This window comes from Lotus japonicus, chromosome 2 (genome assembly GCF_012489685.1).
Source record: "Lotus japonicus ecotype B-129 chromosome 2, LjGifu_v1.2".
In the NCBI taxonomy this organism is placed as follows: domain Eukaryota; kingdom Viridiplantae; phylum Streptophyta; class Magnoliopsida; order Fabales; family Fabaceae; genus Lotus; species Lotus japonicus.
Window position 1 is genome coordinate 95,104,361 of NC_080042.1, and position 22,669 is coordinate 95,127,029.

Sequence of the window (22,669 nt, forward strand, 5' to 3'; positions counted from 1 at the left end):
AATTCAACGTGTTTGCAACTTTTAATCTGATGGTTTGAGTGTCAAATGCATTTCGATTCTCAATTTTTAAATGAAATAAAGCACTGTTATCAAACAACTAAAAAAGTGTCTATGAATAAATTAACAAAAAATGGCTTATGGTTTGATTTCTTGGAAGGAGAAGAAAGATTGAGCATTGTAAAGAAGAGATCTTAATTTCCCCATTATTGGTGGGGTCTAAACATGCCATGCCGTCACCAACAAAAGGAACGACCTTTGTCATAAGTGAAGAAAAAAAAAATCACATCTCAAATTCACCTCCACAAGGAGAAAAAAATAAGAAGGGGAGTTACAGCGAGCTTAGTGATGTAGTGATTAAAATAATAAATAGAAAAATAAAGTAAGTGAAAATATATAGAAAAGAAAATAAATACAAATTAAATATATGAAAGTTGTTTTCATATGAGCATTATATCAACTAACAAAGGTTGGTTTAGTTGATAACGGCAGATCAATTCCTTAATAAGATTGTGGCTTTGTATGTGATTTTTAAAGTTAATATGAATATTGTGTCGGTGAGTAATTTTTATGTATATTTATAAATGGTATTAGCCTCTGAGCCATGTTCTTATCTATTGTGATGATCCGAGTCGAGTTGAGCCGACATGAACCCACCCAAACTTTCAGATCGAGGAAAATATTAAAATCATTCCATCATCTTCCTTGGTTTAGAGCCTTTAGAGCCCGCCACCACATCCACTCAAGCTTGGCCACAACACAAGCACCCACTGATAGGGGACAAAGTTGGAGAAGTCAACGAATTCAGTCGTTAATTGGCTATGGATAACATGATGTAATACAAGAATTTGTATATTCACTACCACATTGCAAAGTGAAAGTGAAACCCCACATCCGTTCTACACTATTGGAGAACGCGGTTTTTTTCTGGACCACATCAATTTTATTTTAAAGGAAAATGACATAAACTGTTTGTTCAAAGTACCCAAAGAAAAGTTTAATTTACTCTTAAATGAAAAGACTTAGATCCTTTTTAAATTTGTTTGTATGGCATATATAATAAGGCCTCTCTGTCTATCACTACCAAAATGGATAAGATCGAATGCGGCCATATGACTCTGATGGTGCATTACACCTGTTCTATTGTTTAAGAGAAAATCACACGGGCACATTGTTACTCTGGTATCACTATCACTATAAAGCCTTACTAGTATCCAAATAGAAATGTTTTCTATTGACTGTGAATTGAAATCAATTAAGTGTCTGTTTGATTTGGTTTGGTTTAGCATGGAATCACACATTTCAATCTCAATGCGTCACCAAAAGTAATATTATGCTATGTTAACTTAAATGAGGGATAAACGTTCTTTTTGGTTTGGTTTGTACCTTCTTTTTTTATTAATAAACTCTTTTGTTCTCTAAAAAACTTAAATGACGGATAGACGTTGAGTTTAACAATAATCGAAAGATACACTGAAAAAAGTTGTTATCAGTGCTTTTTTAACAAACTTTTATAATTAAGCTACATCACAAACTTATTTAAAAAAGAGAGAAGTGAATAGTCTAGTTGGTCCCTCAAAGATTTTTCCGTTGGCAAGTTAGTCCATGAAACATGAAATATGTTCAAGAGTCTTTAAATGTGTAAAACGTTTGTCAAGTTAATTAGTCTCTTAGGCTACAATCATATTTGATCGACTATAATGTCAATCAAGTTATCTTGACTAGCGTCATACACATTCAGGGACTTTATAGGATATTTCATTCTTCTAAAAACTAACTCTTCAGGCACAAAATGTTTCCCGGACCAAAGTGATCATTCACTTAGAAGAGAGACATGATCCAATAAATAGAGAATGTGTTAAAGATAGTTTAAGAATGCTAGTCTCCCCTTAATACAGCATGTGATAACTGGTAAGAGGTGAGGGTGTGGATATTCCTGTACTCCTTCCAATTCTCCTTCCCCTTCTTTGTGAGGCTTCTGAGGATAACTGTGGTCTCACCCCAATGGAATTAGTCCTTCCCTAAAGTGTGTTAATATATAAAACCCCTCATTAAGATTTGGACTCAGAGATCTTCTATATATCTGAGTGATGTTGATGCCTCCATCATGTACAAGTAAATGGACAATCTTCTGTTTCTTGTCTCTTTCCATGCTTCGAAATTTCATTAACGGATTTCTGGTACATGAGAAAGAAATTAAAGATGGTTATGTGAAATCCATTCAATGATTAAAAATATTAAAGAGAACCATAAAAGCACAAAGAGGTGGCGCCTTTCAATGGCTGAGCTTGTCTCAGAAGAATTGTGATATGTTTTGACATATATATTAACAGACAGTAAAATGATATAATGACATCACAAAACAGATTCTTAATCTTTTTTGGCATAAAATCAGGTGGAGGCAGAGATATGCTATTTAATCAACCTACACAAAAAGAGTATATTCAGGAGAATCAGGACATTCTTCTAAATTTGAGGCGTGATTGAAATCTATCATTTTTTCATAATGGTCCCTATGTTGCTTTTGACCATATTCAACAGATGTTGAGATGATTTCTGGATGTATTTGTTTTTCTTTCTTTTTTTTCACTTCTTATTTCGAGAATTTATGACATATTTGGATTAGCCTCTAATTCTTTTGTATGTTTGTTTTCATTATTTATTTTTATCTTAAACCGATGATACTTAATATCCAAACGTAACCCGAAATGTTACTGACAGTGAAACCACTGAAAGGTGGAAGAACCTTTTTAGAATTTATAGCCAAGCATTTTGGTTCTTCTGGTCTACCACAGAAAATGACACCTTTTTCATTTTCTTCACCCCACCCTATCTGTGAAAGGATATTGTCATGCATTTTTTCCAATTTCATGTTGATTACTCCATAATATGCCTTTCACGTGGAGAGGTTAATTTTGTTTAAAGAGAAAAAGATAGCCAGCACAAATGTCTTGTCATTAACTTTGGTCTTTTCTTTCTTATAATTCAAAACTCATTTTTCATGCTCTTTCATTGTTGGGGGTCCTGTGACAACTTTGTGTGTGACCAAAAAGATATCAGCAAAAGGTGCAGCTTTTGTTATATTTTTTTTGACCAAAACACTAATTTCAAAATAGAGCAAAGGATCCCAATGGATTGCTTTGATTAATTTTAGGGAACCAAAAGGAATTAAAGGGATCTTCTGATGATTTTGATTCAAGGAAAATCAAGGCCAGCATGATCCGACAATCCAAATTATGCTTAATTTGAGGGTGTAATCCGTAGGTAACATATGGCAATTCAAACAGCTCCTTGCCCCTTCAATTACCCACATTAATAATTTTCTTACTTATCATAATCTTGTGCGGTCTTTGACTGTTTGACGTTACTAATACAAGAACTTTCAATGGAAATCATAAGCATGAAGTAACCAGTACCTAATTTAATTGCAAGGGAAGATTCTGATCTCTCTGTTTTCTGTTTGAAACAGTTTGGTTTCCACATGATTTGCGGAAATGTGACCTTAACAATTCACATTCCAAGAATGCAAGAGCATGAAAAACCTACATTCCAAGTTCGTTTCCTGCTTCTATCAAGAGAGCCCACACATTCTATTACATGTTTGAAGGTCAAACTTTAAATGATTTAGGCTAATCTTTGGAAGAGCTAAGATTAAAGCATAAATGTTTATGTAAGTGTTTGTGTTTTTGTGATAGCTTATATAAATAACTTATGGTAAATTGTTTAAGTTTGTTTTCGTAAAGTGTTCATATTAGCTTATGAATAAGAAATTTTATTTGACTATTGCATAATTTTAAGGGTTAATCCTCTAATTGGTCCATGTGGTTGTGTGGCCGTCTGAAATTAGTCCCTCCCGTAAAATCTAAGTCCTCGTGTTTGGAAAGTGTGTGGAAATTAGTCCCTCCGGCGAGGACCTGCTACACACACTTTTTCAAACACGAGGACTTAGATTTTACGGGAGGGACTAATTTCAGACAGCCACACAACCACAGGGACCAATTAGAGGATTAACCCTAATTTTAACATATTTCTATAAATTTCTCAAATTAACTTATAAATAAGTGTTTATGTGTTAAACATAGCTTTATATCTCCATCAAAATTTAAAACTGGAAGGAAGGGGGTCGCATTATTTCGACCATTCTCATATCAGGTTTTAATTAAATCGAGGGTATTCTATGAAATTACTACGTGACTAAGTGGTGGGAATTGAATTTGATGTGCGGGTGGTTGTTTTTAACAACCCCAATTCGTATCTTAGCGTGTTTTCCTCTTCTATTATCATGTACTAACAAACAATGCATAAGCTCGGGGGAAAATGGGAGGAGAGAAGTGGAAGAAAACTTCATAAAAAATGTATCGTTTTACCCTCTTTTAAGGTCTAATTCGGGCAACATATACCCCCAATTTTGAAATGTGTTTCTCTTATCTCTCTTTGCTAGGGATGGCAACGGGTAGGATCGGGCACGAGTTTTACAATTACCAAACACAAACCTAAATCTCAGAACCCAAACCCAAACCCAAACACAAACCTTATGGGCGATAAAATGAAATCCATGCCCAAATCCATTGGGTTTCGGATTTACCCGAAACTCAAACCCATTAGTTACGTAGCAACTCAATCCAGAACTTAATTACTTTCATATAAAAAAAAAAGTGAAACTCATAGAAAGAAAGAAAAAAACAAATACTATTCATCATCCTCATCCATCACTAAAGTGAGACAACAATAGTTTAGAGTTTACTTTCTCAAACATACAAAAGTACAATTAATCATCAAACACTAAGAACAAAGTTTATAAATATATATATATATGAGGGTTTTTTTGTAATTTTATGTTTCGGGTATCTTTCGGTTCGGTTTGGGCGGGTATGGCCACGGATTTAACTAATACCAAACCCAAACCCATAAATAGCTACAGTAACGGGCAAAACCCAAACCCAAACCCAAACCCAAATCCAGTCAACTCGGATTTTACCCGTCAAATCGGATCGGGGCGGGTACCCATGAGTTTGGGCAAAATTGCCATCCCTACTCTTTGCATCACATGAGCTTTGACACTTTTGTATGTCCTGATGATGGTAGATAAGCATCAACTATTCAGCGACAGAAAAAATCCGTCACAAAATCCCAGTATATTATTTAAAAGGAACCAGAGACGAAATATGGAGAACGAAGTTTATCGTCACAAAGTAATTAGCGACGGAGATTATTTGCTGAAATTTTCCTCCGTCACAAAATCCAAGTGAATATTAGAAAATAATTTGGAGACGGAATTTTGTCAGGGAACCTTTCCGTCGCAAAATTGTTAGCGATGGCACATAGCTTGCGATGGAAAATTCTCTCTCCACATTCCGTCACAAATTTTATATTCTCTGCTAGAATTTTGTGACGGATTTTTTTCTGTCACTAACGAGTATAAAAAAATAACGCCTCCAAAAACAAAACAAATAGAGTAAAATACACTCCTCTCCCTTGAGGTTTGTCAAAATGACACCCAACCTCATTCTTAACCAAATTCTACACTCCACCCCACTAAATCTAACAAGTTAACTACATGTTAAAAGATGCTAACGGAATATTCTCTTTAATTCTAAACTAATAAATTTAAATATTTAAATAATTATAAATTAAAAAAAATCCCTTTATTATTTTTTATTTCAAGAAGTTTAAGATATTTACAATTAAATATTTTCACAATATTGTATAGGAATATCAATAACATTTAAGTTTACAAATATAAATTTAGACTAAACAAATACTTCTATTTTTCTTTTAACCTATTTTCATGATTAATTGTACTAACAAAATTCCATGATTAATTAGATGACATTGATTCCAATTAAAAGCCCGAAAAAAAATTATGATTGTTCTGGTCACCTTCTCAATTAGTATATTATTAGCTTCATAGATTGGTTGCACTTGCAACATGCAATATTATCTTAGCAAATAAAATGGGAAATGCAACAAATAAGAGATGGTTGTTACTTGAACTGTTTGGTCTACTAGAATAACTGAATAAGGTATAGTTTCATATCTCAAAAAAAATGGATTTAAATTCTTAATAATCTCAATCACATGATGTTGTATGTCCTCGAATGATAGCTCAAGTGGTAAAAGCTTTGAGATATATGAATTGGGTGTGGGAAGTCTTAGATGATGCAATTTATCTTTTCAATTTACCAATAAAAAATTAAAATATAATTTATATATCTTAAAATTATATAATCCAAGATGAATTTTATGAAGAAAAAAGTCATCTAATATTATAAATTATATTGTGAGAATATTTGTAGCTTTCCTCAACATATAATACAGTAAATAGTTTCAAATAGATTATTACAAAAATATTAATCGTAAATTTCTTAAACTTTTTTAAATAAAAATAACATTAAAATATTTTTTATATTATTTGAAAATTTAAATCTATTAGTTTGGAATGAAAAAGAATATTCCGTGAGCATCTTTTAAGATATACTTAACTTGGTAAAGTAAGTGGGGTGGAGTGTAGATTTTGATTAAGAATGGGGCTGAGTGTCATATTGGCAAACCTCAAGGGAGGGGAGTGTATTTTACTCAAACAAATAAATTACTTTGGTAATATTGTCTAAAAAGAAATTAGTTTTCAGAATGTATTTTTTTATTCCAGAAATTTGTTTTTATAATATTATATACAAATTACATTAGTATTAAAAAGAGGAGACAAATGGTTCTTAATTATTTTATACTTTTAAATGAGCTCCCAAGAAAAAGCCTTTTATATAGCAAACACCCCTGTACTGCCTGTCATCTGTTCCATTTCTTGTTCAGCAAGATCACATTTTTGAGGCATTGCAATTTACAAACGATACAAAGATCCAAAACGTCCCTACACTCGGAACTTTATATCATAAAAACAGTTTGAATGGTATAGGAGTCAAGCTGGCACCTTTGTAGGAGCACCAGTACACCATTAACAATGTCATCATCAGCATAAACCTAAGATTTAGCCCATGCCTTCCAAGTTAACTATCTTTAATCCTAACTCAGCAGTGGGCACAACTTATAGTGATAACATATTCCTAGTGTCAGACTAACTTCAGAGGTGTTTGAAGTTTGAAAAATAATTATCTCACAATGGACACCTTGGGGTGTATCCACCTCAAGTAGAAGAGATGGGAAGAAAAAAGAGATGGTAGAAGACGTGAAGAGTGATATAATAAAGAAAATCGAGATAAATAAGGTGTGAGTACATGAAAATAAGTGAGAAAATCAAAACTTCAGCAAGTTTTATTAGTCTATTTCTCTAACACTGCTGGTAGAACTTTGCATTGCAATGCTAATGGTGGTGGCCATAATCGGATTGCAGAAGAATTTTCAAAGTGGAATATGCATGTTTGGCAGTCCTCAATAATATCAATGTTAATTTTACGCAGCTTGAATGTTTAGATGGTTTTGGAACTGCACATCGAACAACCTCAATATCAAATAAGCAAACAGAATTTCCATTTTGAAATAAAAATACTAGTGTAAGGCTTTCAAACAAAACAAAGAAGTGTTGAAGATAGTCAGAACTCATAACAATAAGATAACAGCCGGAGGAAGAGTGCTTTTTTCCTCCTATTCCTCCTCTAGTATCTAATGGATACTAAATACTGAACCAACAATTATACCACAATCCTTTTATGTTTCTCTAAAAAGCCCCAGTCTTCATTATTTTCAGCTTTCCCCAAGACAGATTACTAGATTAGTAGAACCTTCATGGTAGCATGTCCTCCTGACTGACTACACTGGAAGAAAATCAGAACAGTGAACAGCATCTTCATGTTCAAAACAGGAAAACGCTACCAACTAACAGGAGCATAGAGCAGTAAACCAAACCGATTTTGGAAAGCAAATTAGCAGTGTCATCACTAGATCCACTGCCAGCCTCAGGAACAAAACTTCCTCCAGAAGTGTCAGTGGTCAATACCACAACAATCCAGTTATCTTCTGAACCAATACCAATTCCTGTGTACTTAGAGTCATTGAGATTTTGTGAGTAGAGAGATTGAGTGAAATTAGTGAGAACAACTGTGGAAACCAGGCCAGGAACACAAGCAGGCATTACAGATCCATCCCTTGTGTTGGAAATGTTCAACTTGCATTTAGTTAAAAGTTTTGGATAGTTATCGAACTGAGGCTCGGTGCCTGGAACCGTGTTAGCACCTGTGGTGTTTGTACAAGGCTGCTTCTTGAACTGGTCAGCTATTTTGTCAGCAAAGCAATTTGCATTTTCATTCTTTGTTAGAGATGTCAAATTTAACGATTCCCGGTACTTGTTGATTCCCTGATAGAGATCATCCTCCTCATCTGCAGGGGGATATTAAGGTAGGTAAGTGCAGTCTCAAATTGACATGAAAGATTTCCATGAAACATATATAGTATAGTGCTGGATATAGTAACATGAAAAGCACAAAATGGCTAGATAGCTGCAGAGTAATAGCTACTGTGATATGTAAAGACATTTTCATTATGTTGAAATGAAATCCAAAAGAATTATAGCTCTTCAAAAGCTCCTTAATGTACAAGTCAATTCCAATAAATCTGGTATTGTCAGTTATCACTGCATTTGATTGAATCAATCGGAAGAGGATTCACTCGGCGCATGTTCAAAATCCTTGCATAATTGATTCTAAGACTAAAATAAATTACCGGAAAAGCTTAAGCAAGTAGCTTCCAGGTGACAGAATTGATTCTGAAGAAAAATAAGTTAGATCCAAACTTGCTAAATACTTCATCAACATGCAACTAGTATTTGCAGACAATGTATTAACAAGAAACAGCTTGATGCAATTAAGATTTAAAAATTTGTTGTTTGGCAGCATAGCACTCAACTCAATGTGAAGATCTTTTACATAAAAAACTAAAATTCTATCCCCAAAGCCTCCCTAGTGGCAGATCAATCGCTCTTCCTATCAGATCTAGCTCACGTTGCTACTAGAAACTAAAAAGTATAATAAAAGTAAAAGCATACAAGGAAAATGTACTAACCATGGTCGCATTTAACTGGAGGACTGAGTAAGAGAATGGAGCAAAGAACGAGACCGAAAACAAGAGATAAGTGGAAAGACGCCATTTGGTTTTGAAGTTTGAAGTTTGAAGCAGAGAGAGAGAGAGTTGAAAGAAATCGAAGGAAAATGGTAGTTTCAGGTATTTCTTCTCTCAAAGTAAAGTAAAGGCTGCACGCTGTAAACTAAACTGAGAAAGACACCACACAACCACAACTAGCCAACGACAACGTTTTACCCACGTTAATCTAAGGAAATGTTTAGTCCAGTCATAAATTCGAAGAAACTTCATAATATATATTATGATCTAAATAAGATTATGTTTAAATATGACGGGATTTGGTTGATCTGAAATATAAGTTGAAAAATAATAGTTTTAAAAAGTAGTCCAAGCAATATGATATATACATTAGAATTTTCTTCGTTGTAGTTATTATTTTTGTTATTCGCAAAGTCTGTGATGAAGCATGGGGTGCATGGTGAATGAAAATCTTACAAAAAACCAAAGTTTAGAAAGAACAATAGAGCAAAATGAGTTTACCTCATCATTTACATTTAGAGGGCTATGCCTATATTTATACTTGCCGTCTTCATTTGTTCGGTTGCTAGGTGTTAATTGCTCACTTACATAACATAATTGTCCGGCCACGTGACATAACAACTTGACTTAACCTTAGTTCTAACAATTTTACCATGTTTCTAACTGTTTGACCATAGTTTTAACCGATTATCATAAATATTATAGGCATATATGTAAAACGTGCTTAAAAAAAACCTGGACTCTCAACCAATGCAGTTTTGTCTTATCACCATTGGCATTGATGGTACCAAAAATCCTGTTCTTGGAAAAAAAAAACAGAAAAAACCATTTGCCACTTAACATACCAATTATGCATATCTTCTTATTCCATGGAGTTCTTATTCAGTGGATGAGGAGAGACATTTCTTCCAACCAAAGGTCATACTCATAGGTAAGGAAATCCCTGTCTCAATCACATTTTGTGTGGGAAAGGTTAGCTCACCTAATTTATTTTAAGGTTGGAATAGCTTAAGCTTATTTGGTTACAACAATTACATTAAAAAATAGCTTAAGCTTTAGGAATGATAATAAAAAGAATAATTATATATAAAAAAATGAGATTAACTTGTATGAACTTTTTTTTTTTTGAAAGTAAGATTAACTTGTATGAACTAACAATGTGAATAATTTTCCATGGTCAACCAATCAAATTTCAAATATGTTAGAACAATTTTTATTTAAATTAAGTGATTAAAGTAAATCATCTTAAAAAATTGAAGAATATTATTATTCTCACTTAAAAAGGATGGGGAGAGGGATGGGCGCAACAAAACCCCTTCTAACTCAATAAGAGTTCTCCTCAGAAATTGAAGGGAGATAAATCTTTTTTTTATAATGTGGAGATAAATCATTTCCTTCCTTATATTTCTGAACACAATTATATTTTGAAGGGTAGTAGAAATAAATTTATTTTAATATCACTCTCCTTAACTGATGAACCAAACAAGGTCTCTTCTCCCTTTCAATCTTTATCCATCCCCTCTCTTTCTTTGAACCACAAATTGATAACAAAACATTTCAAAAAACGATGAGCTAGTAAGATAGCTTGTTTATTAAAAACATTATTTTGTTCAACAAGTTTATAAGATGGTTAAATAAGCTTTTAAGTTAGTTGAAATGTATCGATAAACACACTTAATGCAATGGCTGATTGGGCAAAACACCAACCAGCAAGTTTCACAACCTAAAAGAAGTCCTGACTTGTCATTTGTCAACAAGAACTCTTCCAATACATTTTAATACAGGCAACACAAGAAAACAGTTTTTAGATGACCAAAAAGTTTATCCAAACATTTGCAATGAAAACAAATATCTCACTTCCTTTACCGATAGTGCTAGCAAACTAGCCCATCATCCATCACAACCTGTAGTCTCAAATTGAAACCAGTACAAACCTCGAACAAAAAACCTATTCTAGTAGAAGAAACCCAACACTTTACCACCAACATTCTTTCTCCTAGCCTCTTCATGATCCATGATACCAGCAGAGGTAGTCAAGACAATGTACCCAAACTGCATCATTTTGTGCAATCAAAGTTCAGTGAAACAGCAGAAACCACATGCATACAACAGAATAACAGATAACATTGAGATTCATAATTGATATGATGGTGTTTCCACACCTACACAAGAAATACCCAAGTCTAGACCGCAGTCTACTACACTGTAAAAGTGGAGAACATAAAAAAAATCTACTTTTTTTGTTGGAAAAGTGGTGTAGAAAGGAGATATTGAAAGAAAAGAGAAAAGGAGAGGGAAAGTAAAAATAAATGATAAGTGATGTGATATAAAAGAGAGATGAGAGGCAAAATGAAGCTGCAAAAAGAGTGATATGGTATGGAAAAATCAATTTGCAAAAAACAGTCCATGTTTATACTAATGAGAGTGAGCAGCTTCTATGTATATATGAGAAAGGTTGAACAAAGCCATATAATTAAAAACCCAGGAAGTACCAATGTGAAGAAAAATATTCACAAGCTAAAGTAAGTAACATCTATAAACAACAAATTGAATTAATTCTCCACCTTAAAACTTTATTATCGTTGGGGAAACTTAAAATCTAATAGAGGATGGGCTGTAACAGAAGCAGTACTGGGATGATATATTAACAATAATACTATTTCATTAACCAGAAAGTCTATAACAACAGAAGCAAAGAAACATAATATCCCACAAGTTATGGGGAAAAAAGGGCAAACAGGGCCTTAACCAGACAGTCTATAACAGTAGAGGCAAAGGTACATAATATCCCACAGGTTTTGGGGAAAAAATCAAACAGGGTGTTAAGGGTACCTGTCTAGATGGGAGCAACCTTGCAGTCCAACCTTCAATCTCCTTGACACCAACATCAAAGCGAGGGCTAATAACTCCACACTTGTTGAGTCTACCATTCAATTCAACAACAATTTTGCCAGCCCTGTGGTCATCAACATACTCAAACTCGCCGATATAGCCTAAAAGCAACCACAGAGTTTAAACACAGTAAATAAATTGGTATGAATGAAGATCTTAAGTTCAAGTATATATAAAGAGGGATTGAGAAATACCATGCTTCTGCATGACTATAAGGAACTTGATGATGACCTTGGAGGATGGCCTGATCATGACCTGACGCTTGCCACGTTTCTCAGCATTGTACATACTCTTGAGAGCATCATTCAGCACACTAACCCTCACCATTCTCGCTACTACAAAAACAAAATCATCACAAACATCATATTAAGATTTGATGTGAATACCAGAATAGTTTCAATGTTCAATACAAGAGCTATCTATTTGAATGCAATTGAATAAAAGAAACATCGGTTAATCAATCATGGTGATAATAGAAATGGATACAATACGAATCTGAAGGAGGGAAAAGGGTTGCGGAAACAGTTTCGATCTTACCGAGTGATGGATGGAACGAAGAGGCACGGCGGCGCGAGTGTTAGGAGTTGAAGGTGGTGAAGCTGCAGCGAAGTAACAAGCGGCTTTGTTGTGTATTTAGGGTTTTGGAACATCACTGCTTCTCTGCTTCTTCTTTGACTACTCTCTGTTTGGGCCTTGCAACTGGATCGTGTTCGTTTTAGTGACCCAACAAAAAAAAGTTCATTCTTTTTTCATCTAGAAAAAAATAATTGCCCAGAAAATCAGTATATATATTTTTTATTGACTAAACAAGGACATTTTGGCATAAGAGCACAACTTTGTAATGAGGAAATTTCCAATTTGCCAATGACAACTAACCTGAGTTGCATACTTGCTAAAGCATATGTCGATCGCCACCATATTACGCTCCCGCAAAAAATGATTAACATACACTTGTAAGCTTCTACATACCAGTTCACATATTTGCTAAATTAAGTTCCTATGTTAGTACTGCCTCACATCTCTACCCCCCATCTCAACTTCCACTAACTCAGCGCAATTCAAAAAACAAGTCACCTTACGATATCCAAGCTCCCCACACATGCTCAAGCCTCACATACAAAGCACGTAACTTTTCCATGAATGCATCACCCGCTCCGAACAACGATACAAACCTGGAAATCCACCTTCCCTCCGTATCTCTAAGAATGCCACTCTCTCATATAGAATTGGAACCCGAAATCATGCTTTCATATGTACACAAGGCAATCGTTCCAACACTCGTGTTGTTCTTCTAAGGCACGACAATCTTATTCCCTCTAACCGGTCTTTGAAACTTTACAACAACAATATGTATCTTCCATATAACAACCCCAATAGGCCACAGATGCTGCTCGAACACATGGTTGTTCTGCCATATCCAAAGACACCACAAAATCGCACAACAACACGAAACATTAGTGATTCCAGACTTGACACGACACTGACACTACACTGAGAACCATTGCATGAGGTGGTTCACATCCTTTATTGAAAATACACAACAAATTCACGCATCAAAGGTGGAAAACGACAACGTTGTCGCTTCTAGTTCATAGAAACATATTTTATTTTAATAATATATTTGAATAGAAACTACTTTTACTAAAACTAATAACAAACAACCAAAAGAAATTAACATAAATAAACTCTAACTAATTTAGACCTTGAAGATTAGTTTAGTTTATTTGTTTTTCATAGTATTAGGTCTATTCACGTCGGGTGAACTATGACTGCGGCAAAGGAAAAACCTTTATTGGAACTTAAAGGCTCTAAACCCTAGTCACCATTGTATATTAAGTAAGTGGGAAAAACTCATTGTAGCCAACCTTTCCCTTCTAAAGTGGGAAAGGCCTAAACCCTAAGCCTTATCTCACTATTGGACTATTGGGGCCTACGTAGATTCGGCCCAATAATCAATTCACAATAAGTATTAAACTACAAGTCCTTTATTCGAACGAGCCCTATACACCATGTGCCTTTCACATGAGTGAGCCCGTCCTAACATACAAATGATCGCCCTTTTGGTGATGTGACACTTGAGGACCATCAAATATGTGGGATGTTTAGAGAAAGACATATGAACGATCTTGTGGGATGACCCTTCACCATTGTGTGACTTTAGCATCTCTCGGGCGTGCTTCGTGACCAAGAAGCCCTTGACTAGCCCACTTCGTGATTTGTGACAAGATACAATTTTAGAGTGAATTAAAAATTATAAGAACTGACAATAGTCCAAAATTCAAATTGAATGATTTCTACTCTTTAAAAGGAATCCTTCATCCAAAACTTGTGTAGAGACCCCATAACAAAATGAAATAGTATAAAAGAAACTCAACATATCTACATATCTTGGGAGTACCAAGAGCTAGCCATTGTATTTTAATCACATGTGTCTTTGACTTTTTACATTTCATTGTAGCTTATGTCGTTTATCTTATCATTAGACAACCTTCATTTTTATTGAAGGACAAATTGTATTTTCAGGTCTTATATGACACATTACCTGAATCAACTGGTTTATCTTATATTACAAGGAGAGGGGAAGATTTGAGTGAGATAGAGGAAGGTTGGGGAAAAGTAAGAGGAAGAAAGGGAAAGAAGGACAAACTGATTAAAGATAATTTTAAAGGATTAAAACTGAAGTGAAAATTTCACGTGGACATCTACTGTCACATGAGCCAATGATTGAAAACATTTTTTTTTATATCGAAAATATAAATTACACCATCAAAAAATTGATCACTGAACTGAATCTTTCCCTCCCAAATCCATGTATTCTCAAGTACAAGATTGAAAACATACTTAACCTAACTCATTTTTCTTTTCCAATAATGTTTCATTCACACCTCTCTTTGAGGTGGAGAGAGGTGAAATGAGGAGAGAGATAGGAAGAAAGGAAAAAGTAAGAAAGATAAAGTATGAGATGTGATAGATGATAAGAGGAGAGAAATAGAAATAAAAAAAAAGGTGGAAATGAAGTGTTTAAAAAATGAGGTGAGTATATATCATTACTCTTTCTTTTCACAAAATAGAGATTTCTTAAAATTAAAAGCAGTCTGGTCCGGTCCCTATTTTGCTTAAAAAAGTAAAAGGAACCGTTAAAGTAAGAGTTATTTAATTAATTCTGCGATCGTGTCGTGTCCTTAGAGCAGTGGTGGCAACTAGTATATATGTTACCAGAGGATTGAATGATATGATAGAGAGGGTGATAGATAGTGCATTGCTTTGCAGGGTTTGCACACGCATGTCGAATCACGTTCATACATAGTCGCTACTCCCAAACTACCCATCCAATTCATACCCACAGCGCCGTCCCATTCAAATTCGATGGTGCGGTGACGGTGCACCACCACCACCACCATGTGACCAAATTCAAAACCCTAACCCTAACTCTCTGGATTGAATTTTCTGATTCCCCAAAATGAGCAGCAATGACATGATGGGGCAGAAGCTTCCCCCTCCGACACTGGTGGATCGATTCAAGGCTCTACTCCGGCGACGCGATGATGACCCTCGCTTTAGGGCTTCCGAAGAGATTGTCCAGATTTACGAGCTCTTGTTGTCTGAACTCACCTGCAATCTCAAGCCCATCATCACCGATCTCACCATCATCGCCGAGCAGCAGAGGGAACACGCTGAGGGCATTGCTGATGCTATTTGCACCAGGATTCTCGAGGTCTGTCTCCGTAGCCGCAGATTTTTTTGTTCATGTTTACCCTTCCCCCCTTTCCACCACCGATCATATGGTTCAATCAAAGCTATTATTTCAATTTTCTTCAGTAGATTCCTCTTCTTTTTATGTTAATTTCCTTCTTTCATCGCGCTTCTGGGTTTCACAAGTCTAGCGATTATTTACCATTATCTGTTATCGTGATGTAAATTTGGATAAAGCCCTCGTTGTTGCTTCAGAAATGGTTAATAAATGCACACACAGAGCTAACTCTGCTGAAATTGACCACCACCATCACCTTCGTTATTACTACTTTTATCCAACTAAAACACAATCAGTAGCTACTGGCATTTGAAGAAATTGGAATAGTACCATTTAACATAACGGATAATTGATTGGCACCGCTAATATCTTCCAAATAGTACAATTTAGACAAACAAGCATTCTACGCATTTGAGCACTTAATCAATTTCAGGAAATGCCAAGGGTGTACACAAGTGAACACGGACCCACATGCTTATACATACATATTTTTATATTTATAAGATTCAGGCCTGTTATCTGAACTTTGAAGAAAATTGTTATTGTAGTATTGCTGAAATGTAGACTTTTGCACTCTCCATGTTTTCCATATCCTCACATATCCACCTCTCTCTCTCTTGGTGCGTGTATATTTAAATGGGTTACCTTAAGTTTGAGTATGCTGGTAGTTATGTAATCTTAGGATTTCTAGTCTTACCATGGCTGAAAAGGGAACATTGATTTCAAATAAATGAGAATGTGCAAGGCTGCAGTTGAATGTTAAACTAATTCTTGTATTAGATTGAATAATTTTGTTTGGGAGTGCTGCCGTAGACTGAATATTATGACTTGCATCATGCTTTAATATATTGTCAATTTTCAATCCTATTAAAACAAAGCACGCTTTGTTAATATTTTTATAAGAAAGTATGCTTTTCTTATCATTTACATACCAAGTATCTTTTTTGTAAATTAGCTTATCTTTGTCTAAATTAGTGATATCTGAGGCAGAATAATTAAAATTGTTAAATTACGATTCCATTAGTAAATTTCAAGAGTGACTGTTGACAATAATGATGCAGAGACTCTTACTAAGGTATTGTGTCTTGCCTAAACCCTGTGTTAAGGTTGAGTTTTAGAGATTAATTATCACTGGTCTCTCTTCTGAAATGAGTACATTGTAAGATTTTCTTAAAGAATTTGGTAAAAATGAACTGGTATTGAAATATATTATAGTTGTTAAAACAGTTAAACTCAAAATGCTAATCAAAGTCATTATAAGCTGTTGTGTTTGTTGTAATTACGAACTGCATTTTCTTATCTAATATTTCGTTAGTATTTCAATTATTATTTGAGTCGCTGCTGTTTAGGTAGTTCTTCAATTGTTGTAGCTATCCTTTCCAGGTGCATGCAGATCAAAAGCTTCCTTCACTTTATCTTTTGGACAGTATTGTGAAGAATGTTGGCCAGGAATATGTTAAATACTTCTCTTTACGGCTACCTGAAGTAGGTCAACTAGAGTTGTATTCTTTTTTTAATTCATAAAGCATGAAATCATTTTATTCTGTTATTGAAACTTTGTAGTTCTATTGTCTCCAAAGGTTTTCTGTGAGGCATACAGGCAGGTTCAACCTCACTTGCATTCTGCTATGCGTCATCTCTTTGGTACCTGGTCCAAAGTCTTCTCTGCTCCTGTTCTACGTAAGATTGAAGCTCAATTGCAATTTTCACGAGGAGTTAATAACCAACCATCCAATGTCAATCCCCTCAGGACTTCTGAATCACCTCGACCAACTCATGGGATACATGTTAATCCAAAATACGTAAGACAGATGGAATGCTCTAGTTCAAATATAGATAGTGTAAGCTTTTATTTTTTGTGTAATCTGTCTTCTATACATACTTTGCAGGGAGTAGGCTGCAGCTTGATTACTTGCTGATTTGAAAAGGATATGTTTGGTTTTGATAATTTTTAAATGTGATGTTTTGTGTGTCGCAAATATTGTTAATTTGTTCAGCTGCTAAGGATCTCTCAGAATTTTTTTCATTGAATCTCCTCTCATTAATGTTCTTTAGTTCCCTTGAAGCAGTTAAAGTTCTGGATGACATATTAGATAAATTCATGTTTCTAATTTGCACTTTGCACTTTGTTCTACAAGAAAAATGATTCTGCTTATATCTGTTAGTATGCTCCTGCCAATAGAGATCCTTCAAACTATAAGATGCAATCTGACAGAGTGTTTGGTTTCATCCTCACAGGTTGGAGGTGAAAGGTTGGACTCAACAGGGACAGGAGGTAATACAAGCTTTGGCCTCGTAGCTAACAAAATCCATCAATTTGGGCCTAGTAGGCATGGAAGGTCCTCCTCACCATCAAGAATTGGAATTGATATGCCTTTGTCCACATATGCGGATGAATATCCCGCTGACAATTCTACTGGCAGGACAATTGAGAGAGAATCTCCTCATCATGCAGTTGATTATGGAGTAGTTAAAACATTAGGTAGAGAAGAAGAGTTGAGTGAATGGCAGAGAAAGCAGTTTTCTGGTGATAGTCGGAAGAGATTTCAAACTATGACATACAGTCTTAGTAACGGACAACAGCGTCAAAGTCCTAGAGCTCTGATTGATGCATATGGAAGTGACAAAAGTCAAGAAACTTCTAGCAGTAAACCTTTCTTAGTTAAACGGCTTGGTAGAAATGGTATAGACAAGGTTTCGACAACGTCATGGCAGAATACTGAAGAGGAGGAGTTCGATTGGGAAGATATGAGTCCAACATTAGTAGAACATAATAGAAATAATGGTTTTCTGCAGTCAACTACTGGTTTCACCACGGAAATGCCAGTTACTGTTGCAGCTAATGCAATTTCTTCTGAGCAAGATACCAGGACGGGTTGGTCTAGTGGGTCTCAGCTTCTTCCGGTTGATGATTCCTCAGTTATAGCCGAAGATGTATTCGCCTCTTCAGCTGTATGTTTCCTGAACTTCTATCTTTTATCCTTTATCTTTCTAATTTATATAACAACCACGGAAACCATTTTCGACTAGGTGGGATCAGCTGCATGGATATGACAACACTATAATAGCAATGCGACTTTTTATCTTTCTACTGTTTAGCTCTTTAATATGATTGGTGATATTGTGTTTTCCCTCAAATGCATGTTTTTGGCATGCCAGTATGTGCTACTTCATGAATCATATACCATTGGTACTTCAAGATCCAGTCATTATTATCTGGTGATGAGCGTTGCTAATTGCTTTTCATGAGAAATTCGAATCAAATGAAATGTCTTGCTTTTATTCATATTTGCCTGGAGATTGCCTTTGCCTTTGTATTATCTTCACATTGATTCATTAATTTTTCATAGTTAGAGTAAACTAGCAACTTTCAGTCCTTACTCCTTTTCTTTTAAAATTTGCCATGTACTCAGGCATGGGCCGCATGTCTAATGGTTTTGTTTATCATTAACTACGTTAAGATCATTTCTTTTAGTATACTTTAATAGGAAATTGAATTTACCAATATTTTGCTGATAGATAATGGAATTGAAAATTCATATATTCTCTAGTTCATCTCTTCTAGTATAATTTTATAGGAAATTGAATTTGACAATATCTTGCTGATAGATAATGTAATTGAAAATTCATATATTCTCTGCAGTATTCTCGTGTACCACTGGGTCAGGTATCTGGATTCCAGAATCCAATAAATCAGAGTCTAGGCTCTGGTCAGCGTAATGATGCTTGGAAGATTTCTAGTCATCCATCTAATTCTACACGACACCCCTTTAATGTTATGGGAGGAGGTAGAAATCTTCTGATGCCTCCTATTGATAACATTCCCAATACTGATGTAAACTCGTATGGTGCTCGGCTGGCTGCGTCAAGGATGCTTCCTGGTCTCAAGTCCAATGTGGAGGGTGGTCCTCCACCAGTTTTGCCAGCAACTTTTGAAATGAGGCCCTCTGTAAATGTGCATGCTGCTCGTCCTCCCAGCTTAAACCCTGCATTTCAGTTTAAAAACAATGTCAGATTTGAATCAATAAATGCTAATAATAACAGTGCAAATCATGGTCCCAATAATTCCTTGCTTATGCGTGAGCAGTCATTGTACAATGTTGAGGACAAAGACTTTAGTAAAGGGAACCTATATCAATTGCCTAATCAGCAATCTGGTCTGGTTTCATCTAACCCACAAAACCGAGGACAAGCACCTCAACTACAGTTTTTTCCCTCTCAGGATCCGGCAGCATCACAATTTAGTGGGAGCTCTTTTCAAGGACATGGTGGTGCTAGAAATACACATTTGTCAAATGCGCCACCAAACATGCCATTCCCTTTACCAGGCCAAAATATGGTGAATAACTCTTTACATTTTCTGGGGGGAGCCTTGCGACCCTTACATCCAGCCCGGCCGCCATTGCTACCTCATCCTAATCATACTCCTCTTGTTTCAAGTCAACGGCCAACTGTTCCATATTCTAATTTGTTTAGTTCACTCGTCGCCCAAGGTGTAATCTCATTTCCTAATCAGGCTCCTGCACAGGTAACTAAATCTTTTAAGTTTATTTATTTTTCCTTTCTCCTGCCATTGTTGATCTGATTGTGCAAACCAAGTGTAATGAAATTGAGTTACTTGTTTTTAGGATTCTGTTGGAATTGAGTTCAATCTGGATATTCTGAAGGTGCGTCATGAATCTGCAATCAGTGCTTTATATGGTGATCTCCCTAGACAATGTACAACTTGTGGTCTCCGTTTCAAATGCCAAGATGAGCACAGTAATCACATGGATTGGCATGTGACTAAGAACAGGATGTCTAAAAACCGTAAGCAGAAGCCTTCTCGTAAGTGGTTTGTGAGTGAGAGGATGTGGCTTAGTGGTGCAGAGGCATTAGGAACAGAATCAGCTCCAGGTTTTTTGCCAAATGATACGGTTGAGGAAAAGAAAGATGATGAAGAGTTGGCTGTTCCTGCTGATGAGGACCAGAATACATGTGCATTATGTGGAGAACCTTTTGATGAGTTTTACAGTGATGAAACGGAGGAGTGGATGTATAGAGGAGCTGTGTATCTTAATGCACCCAACGGAACAACAGCAGGTTTGGACAGGTCACAATTAGGCCCCATCATTCATGCTAAGTGCAGATCTGAATCTAGTGTGGCTCCATCAGATGATTTTGTGCTGGATGAAGGGGTACGCCTTTTACAATTTTCTTAGTTTCATTCTCATTATTGTTCAAAATATGAGCATGCATCGACCAGCATTTTGATCATTTGAACGATTATAATTTGTATTTTTCCCAACGCTTCCTGTTATGGTTTTACTTTCCCATCTGTAAAATGTACTTTTGAGGTGAGGGATAGGGTCCAATGTGTGACAACATGAGTGGGATGAAATAAAATCGGCAATTCTTACTGTGAGGCAGGGAAGATTCTACAACACTGGATCCAATTATCCATGTTTTGTTGAGTCCTCATACTCAACATGATCTAACATTAAATTTTGAGGATGGAACCACATGACTTGTTTTGAGTCAATTTCGATAAGTATTTACCGGTACATTGGATTTCAATATATGTGTTTCACATATTTAATGAAACTAACTTTCGTGTTATATAAACATCATGGTTAGCCTGCAAACTTTATGTGTGGTGTTTGTGCTCTTGTTAATGTTATATAATGATAGGATGAACAGTGCGCATGAACAGTAGCAGCAGTAGCAGTTAGATTGCAGTTAGAAAGTTATTATTTAATTATTTGTTGGGGTAGTTATTGGGTTAGTTATTTACATCAGTTTATGTTAGTTATGTTCTATCAAAACTGCCTAGGGGTGGTTATTAAATTTCTGGTTATAAATAGGAGTTGTGGCTGTTAGTTTAGACATTCAGAAATTAGAAGTTGTGTGTTTGAGGAGAGGGACTGGACTCTCGAATTCCAGAATCTATAGGAGAGGCTGGCTCTCGAAAACCAGAGTTGTATTACTATTTTATAATAAACACTGTTCCTATCAATTTTGTGCCTATTTAATCTCTTCTTTACTAACTCTGTTTGGTGTTATTCATTTCATGTGAGCTTGTGCATTTACTCCATGCAGTCTTCAGAAGATATTTATTTTTTTCTTCCTCTTTTGTATGCAGGGCACCACTGAGGAAGGTGGTCAAAGAAAACGAATTCGGAGTTGACTAGAGCTGACCATTTTTGTGCCCTGTAACTTATGAGTTTCTGTTTAGCATATGCTCTTACATTATTTTTGAAGTAGAGCTGAATCTTTTGTAATACATAGCCTCTTGCCTAAATCATGTACATGTATAGTTGCTCCAGTTCCAGTTCCGTGCAAATTTTTCTTGCTATCACAGGTTATATATACTCATCAATATTTTAGTTCCTGACAACTATTGTTAGCAAAAAGAAAAAGAAACTGTCAAAAAAACTATCGGATATTCGGATTACTAGTTCTACATTATTTTTGGGATGGGGGGCCATGGAGCAAGATGCTGTGTTGGATCAGTTATTTTATCTGGGAATTTGCAAAGATTCATGAGTATTACTTGCTGTCTGATTTACTGTATTTTATATATAACTCATGCACACATGAGAGTGCAAATTACAGACATTTGATCTTTCTTCTTTCGTTAAATTAATTATGCCAGTCATTTCAGTTCCAATGGCTCTTTTCCATTACTATTTTTCTATTTCCTTTCCCTCTTGTTTTTTAGTCTGAATTGCAATTTGGCTCGTTTGTTTTATTTATTTTATCACGTTGATCTTTCTTTTGTTCGTCGAGAGAGAAACTCTTGCGCTGACTACCTGGCTCGAAACGTCTCTACCTTTTCTAATGTTGTCTGGGATAGAGGAGGGTCCTTGGGATTGTCTAGCTTTTTACTTGCTGATGTTGTGGCTTCTATACTGGGACCATTTTGATTATAACATTTGCTAAATTAATCACCATGAAAAGCTTTTTAATCGGTTGCTATGT

The 22,669-nt window shown here is 35.4% G+C and overlaps 3 protein-coding genes across 4 annotated transcripts; 1 reads left to right on the plus strand and 2 right to left on the minus strand.

The window, feature by feature from the left end:
• Positions 1–7,458: 7,458 nt before the first annotated feature.
• On the minus strand, positions 7,459–9,288 carry LOC130741412 (uncharacterized GPI-anchored protein At3g06035-like). Its single transcript, XM_057594308.1, has 2 exons — positions 9,010–9,288; positions 7,459–8,328 (listed from the first exon to the last, which is right to left on the minus strand). The coding sequence occupies exons 1-2, from the start codon at positions 9,092–9,094 to the stop codon at positions 7,805–7,807; spliced, it is 609 nt and encodes a 202-aa protein (XP_057450291.1). The 5' UTR covers positions 9,095–9,288; the 3' UTR covers positions 7,459–7,804.
• Positions 9,289–10,725: 1,437 nt separating this feature from the next.
• Positions 10,726–12,654, minus strand: LOC130741413 (40S ribosomal protein S15a-1). The gene is made up of 4 exons (XM_057594309.1): positions 12,496–12,654; positions 12,153–12,293; positions 11,899–12,059; positions 10,726–11,118 (listed from the first exon to the last, which is right to left on the minus strand). The coding sequence occupies exons 2-4, from the start codon at positions 12,283–12,285 to the stop codon at positions 11,020–11,022; spliced, it is 393 nt and encodes a 130-aa protein (XP_057450292.1). The 5' UTR covers positions 12,286–12,293; positions 12,496–12,654; the 3' UTR covers positions 10,726–11,019.
• Positions 12,655–15,164: 2,510 nt separating this feature from the next.
• LOC130741414 (polyadenylation and cleavage factor homolog 4) lies at positions 15,165–22,237 on the plus strand. 2 transcript variants are annotated; one of them, XM_057594310.1, is made up of 7 exons: positions 15,165–15,673; positions 17,093–17,194; positions 17,290–17,550; positions 17,948–18,661; positions 19,353–20,237; positions 20,338–20,886; positions 21,831–22,237. In XM_057594310.1, exons 1-7 carry the CDS (start codon positions 15,419–15,421, stop codon positions 21,873–21,875), a joined length of 2,811 nt encoding a protein of 936 aa, XP_057450293.1. In that variant the 5' UTR covers positions 15,165–15,418; the 3' UTR covers positions 21,876–22,237. The 2 variants fall into 2 exon arrangements, with proteins under 2 accessions (XP_057450293.1, XP_057450294.1); XM_057594311.1 differs by having other exon boundaries at positions 17,290–17,511.
• Positions 22,238–22,669: the final 432 nt, after the last annotated feature.

Coding starts and splice junctions, on each gene's coding strand:
- LOC130741414 (XM_057594310.1), top strand. CDS start 15,419: ATGAGCAGCAATGACATGATGGGGCAGAAGCTTCCCCCTCCGACACTG. Junction 20,238..20,337: donor CTAATCAGGCTCCTGCACAG/GTAACTAAATCT, acceptor ACTTGTTTTTAG/GATTCTGTTGGAATTGAGTT. Junction 20,887..21,830: donor ATTTTGTGCTGGATGAAGGG/GTACGCCTTTTA, acceptor TTTTGTATGCAG/GGCACCACTGAGGAAGGTGG.
- LOC130741413 (XM_057594309.1), bottom strand. CDS start 12,285: ATGGTGAGGGTTAGTGTGCTGAATGATGCTCTCAAGAGTATGTACAAT. Junction 12,060..12,152: donor TATAGTCATGCAGAAGCATG/GTATTTCTCAAT, acceptor GGTTGCTTTTAG/GCTATATCGGCGAGTTTGAG. Junction 11,119..11,898: donor GGTTGCTCCCATCTAGACAG/GTACCCTTAACA, acceptor AAAATGATGCAG/TTTGGGTACATTGTCTTGAC.
- LOC130741412 (XM_057594308.1), bottom strand. CDS start 9,094: ATGGCGTCTTTCCACTTATCTCTTGTTTTCGGTCTCGTTCTTTGCTCC. Junction 8,329..9,009: donor TCCAGTTAAATGCGACCATG/GTTAGTACATTT, acceptor ATCCCCCTGCAG/ATGAGGAGGATGATCTCTAT.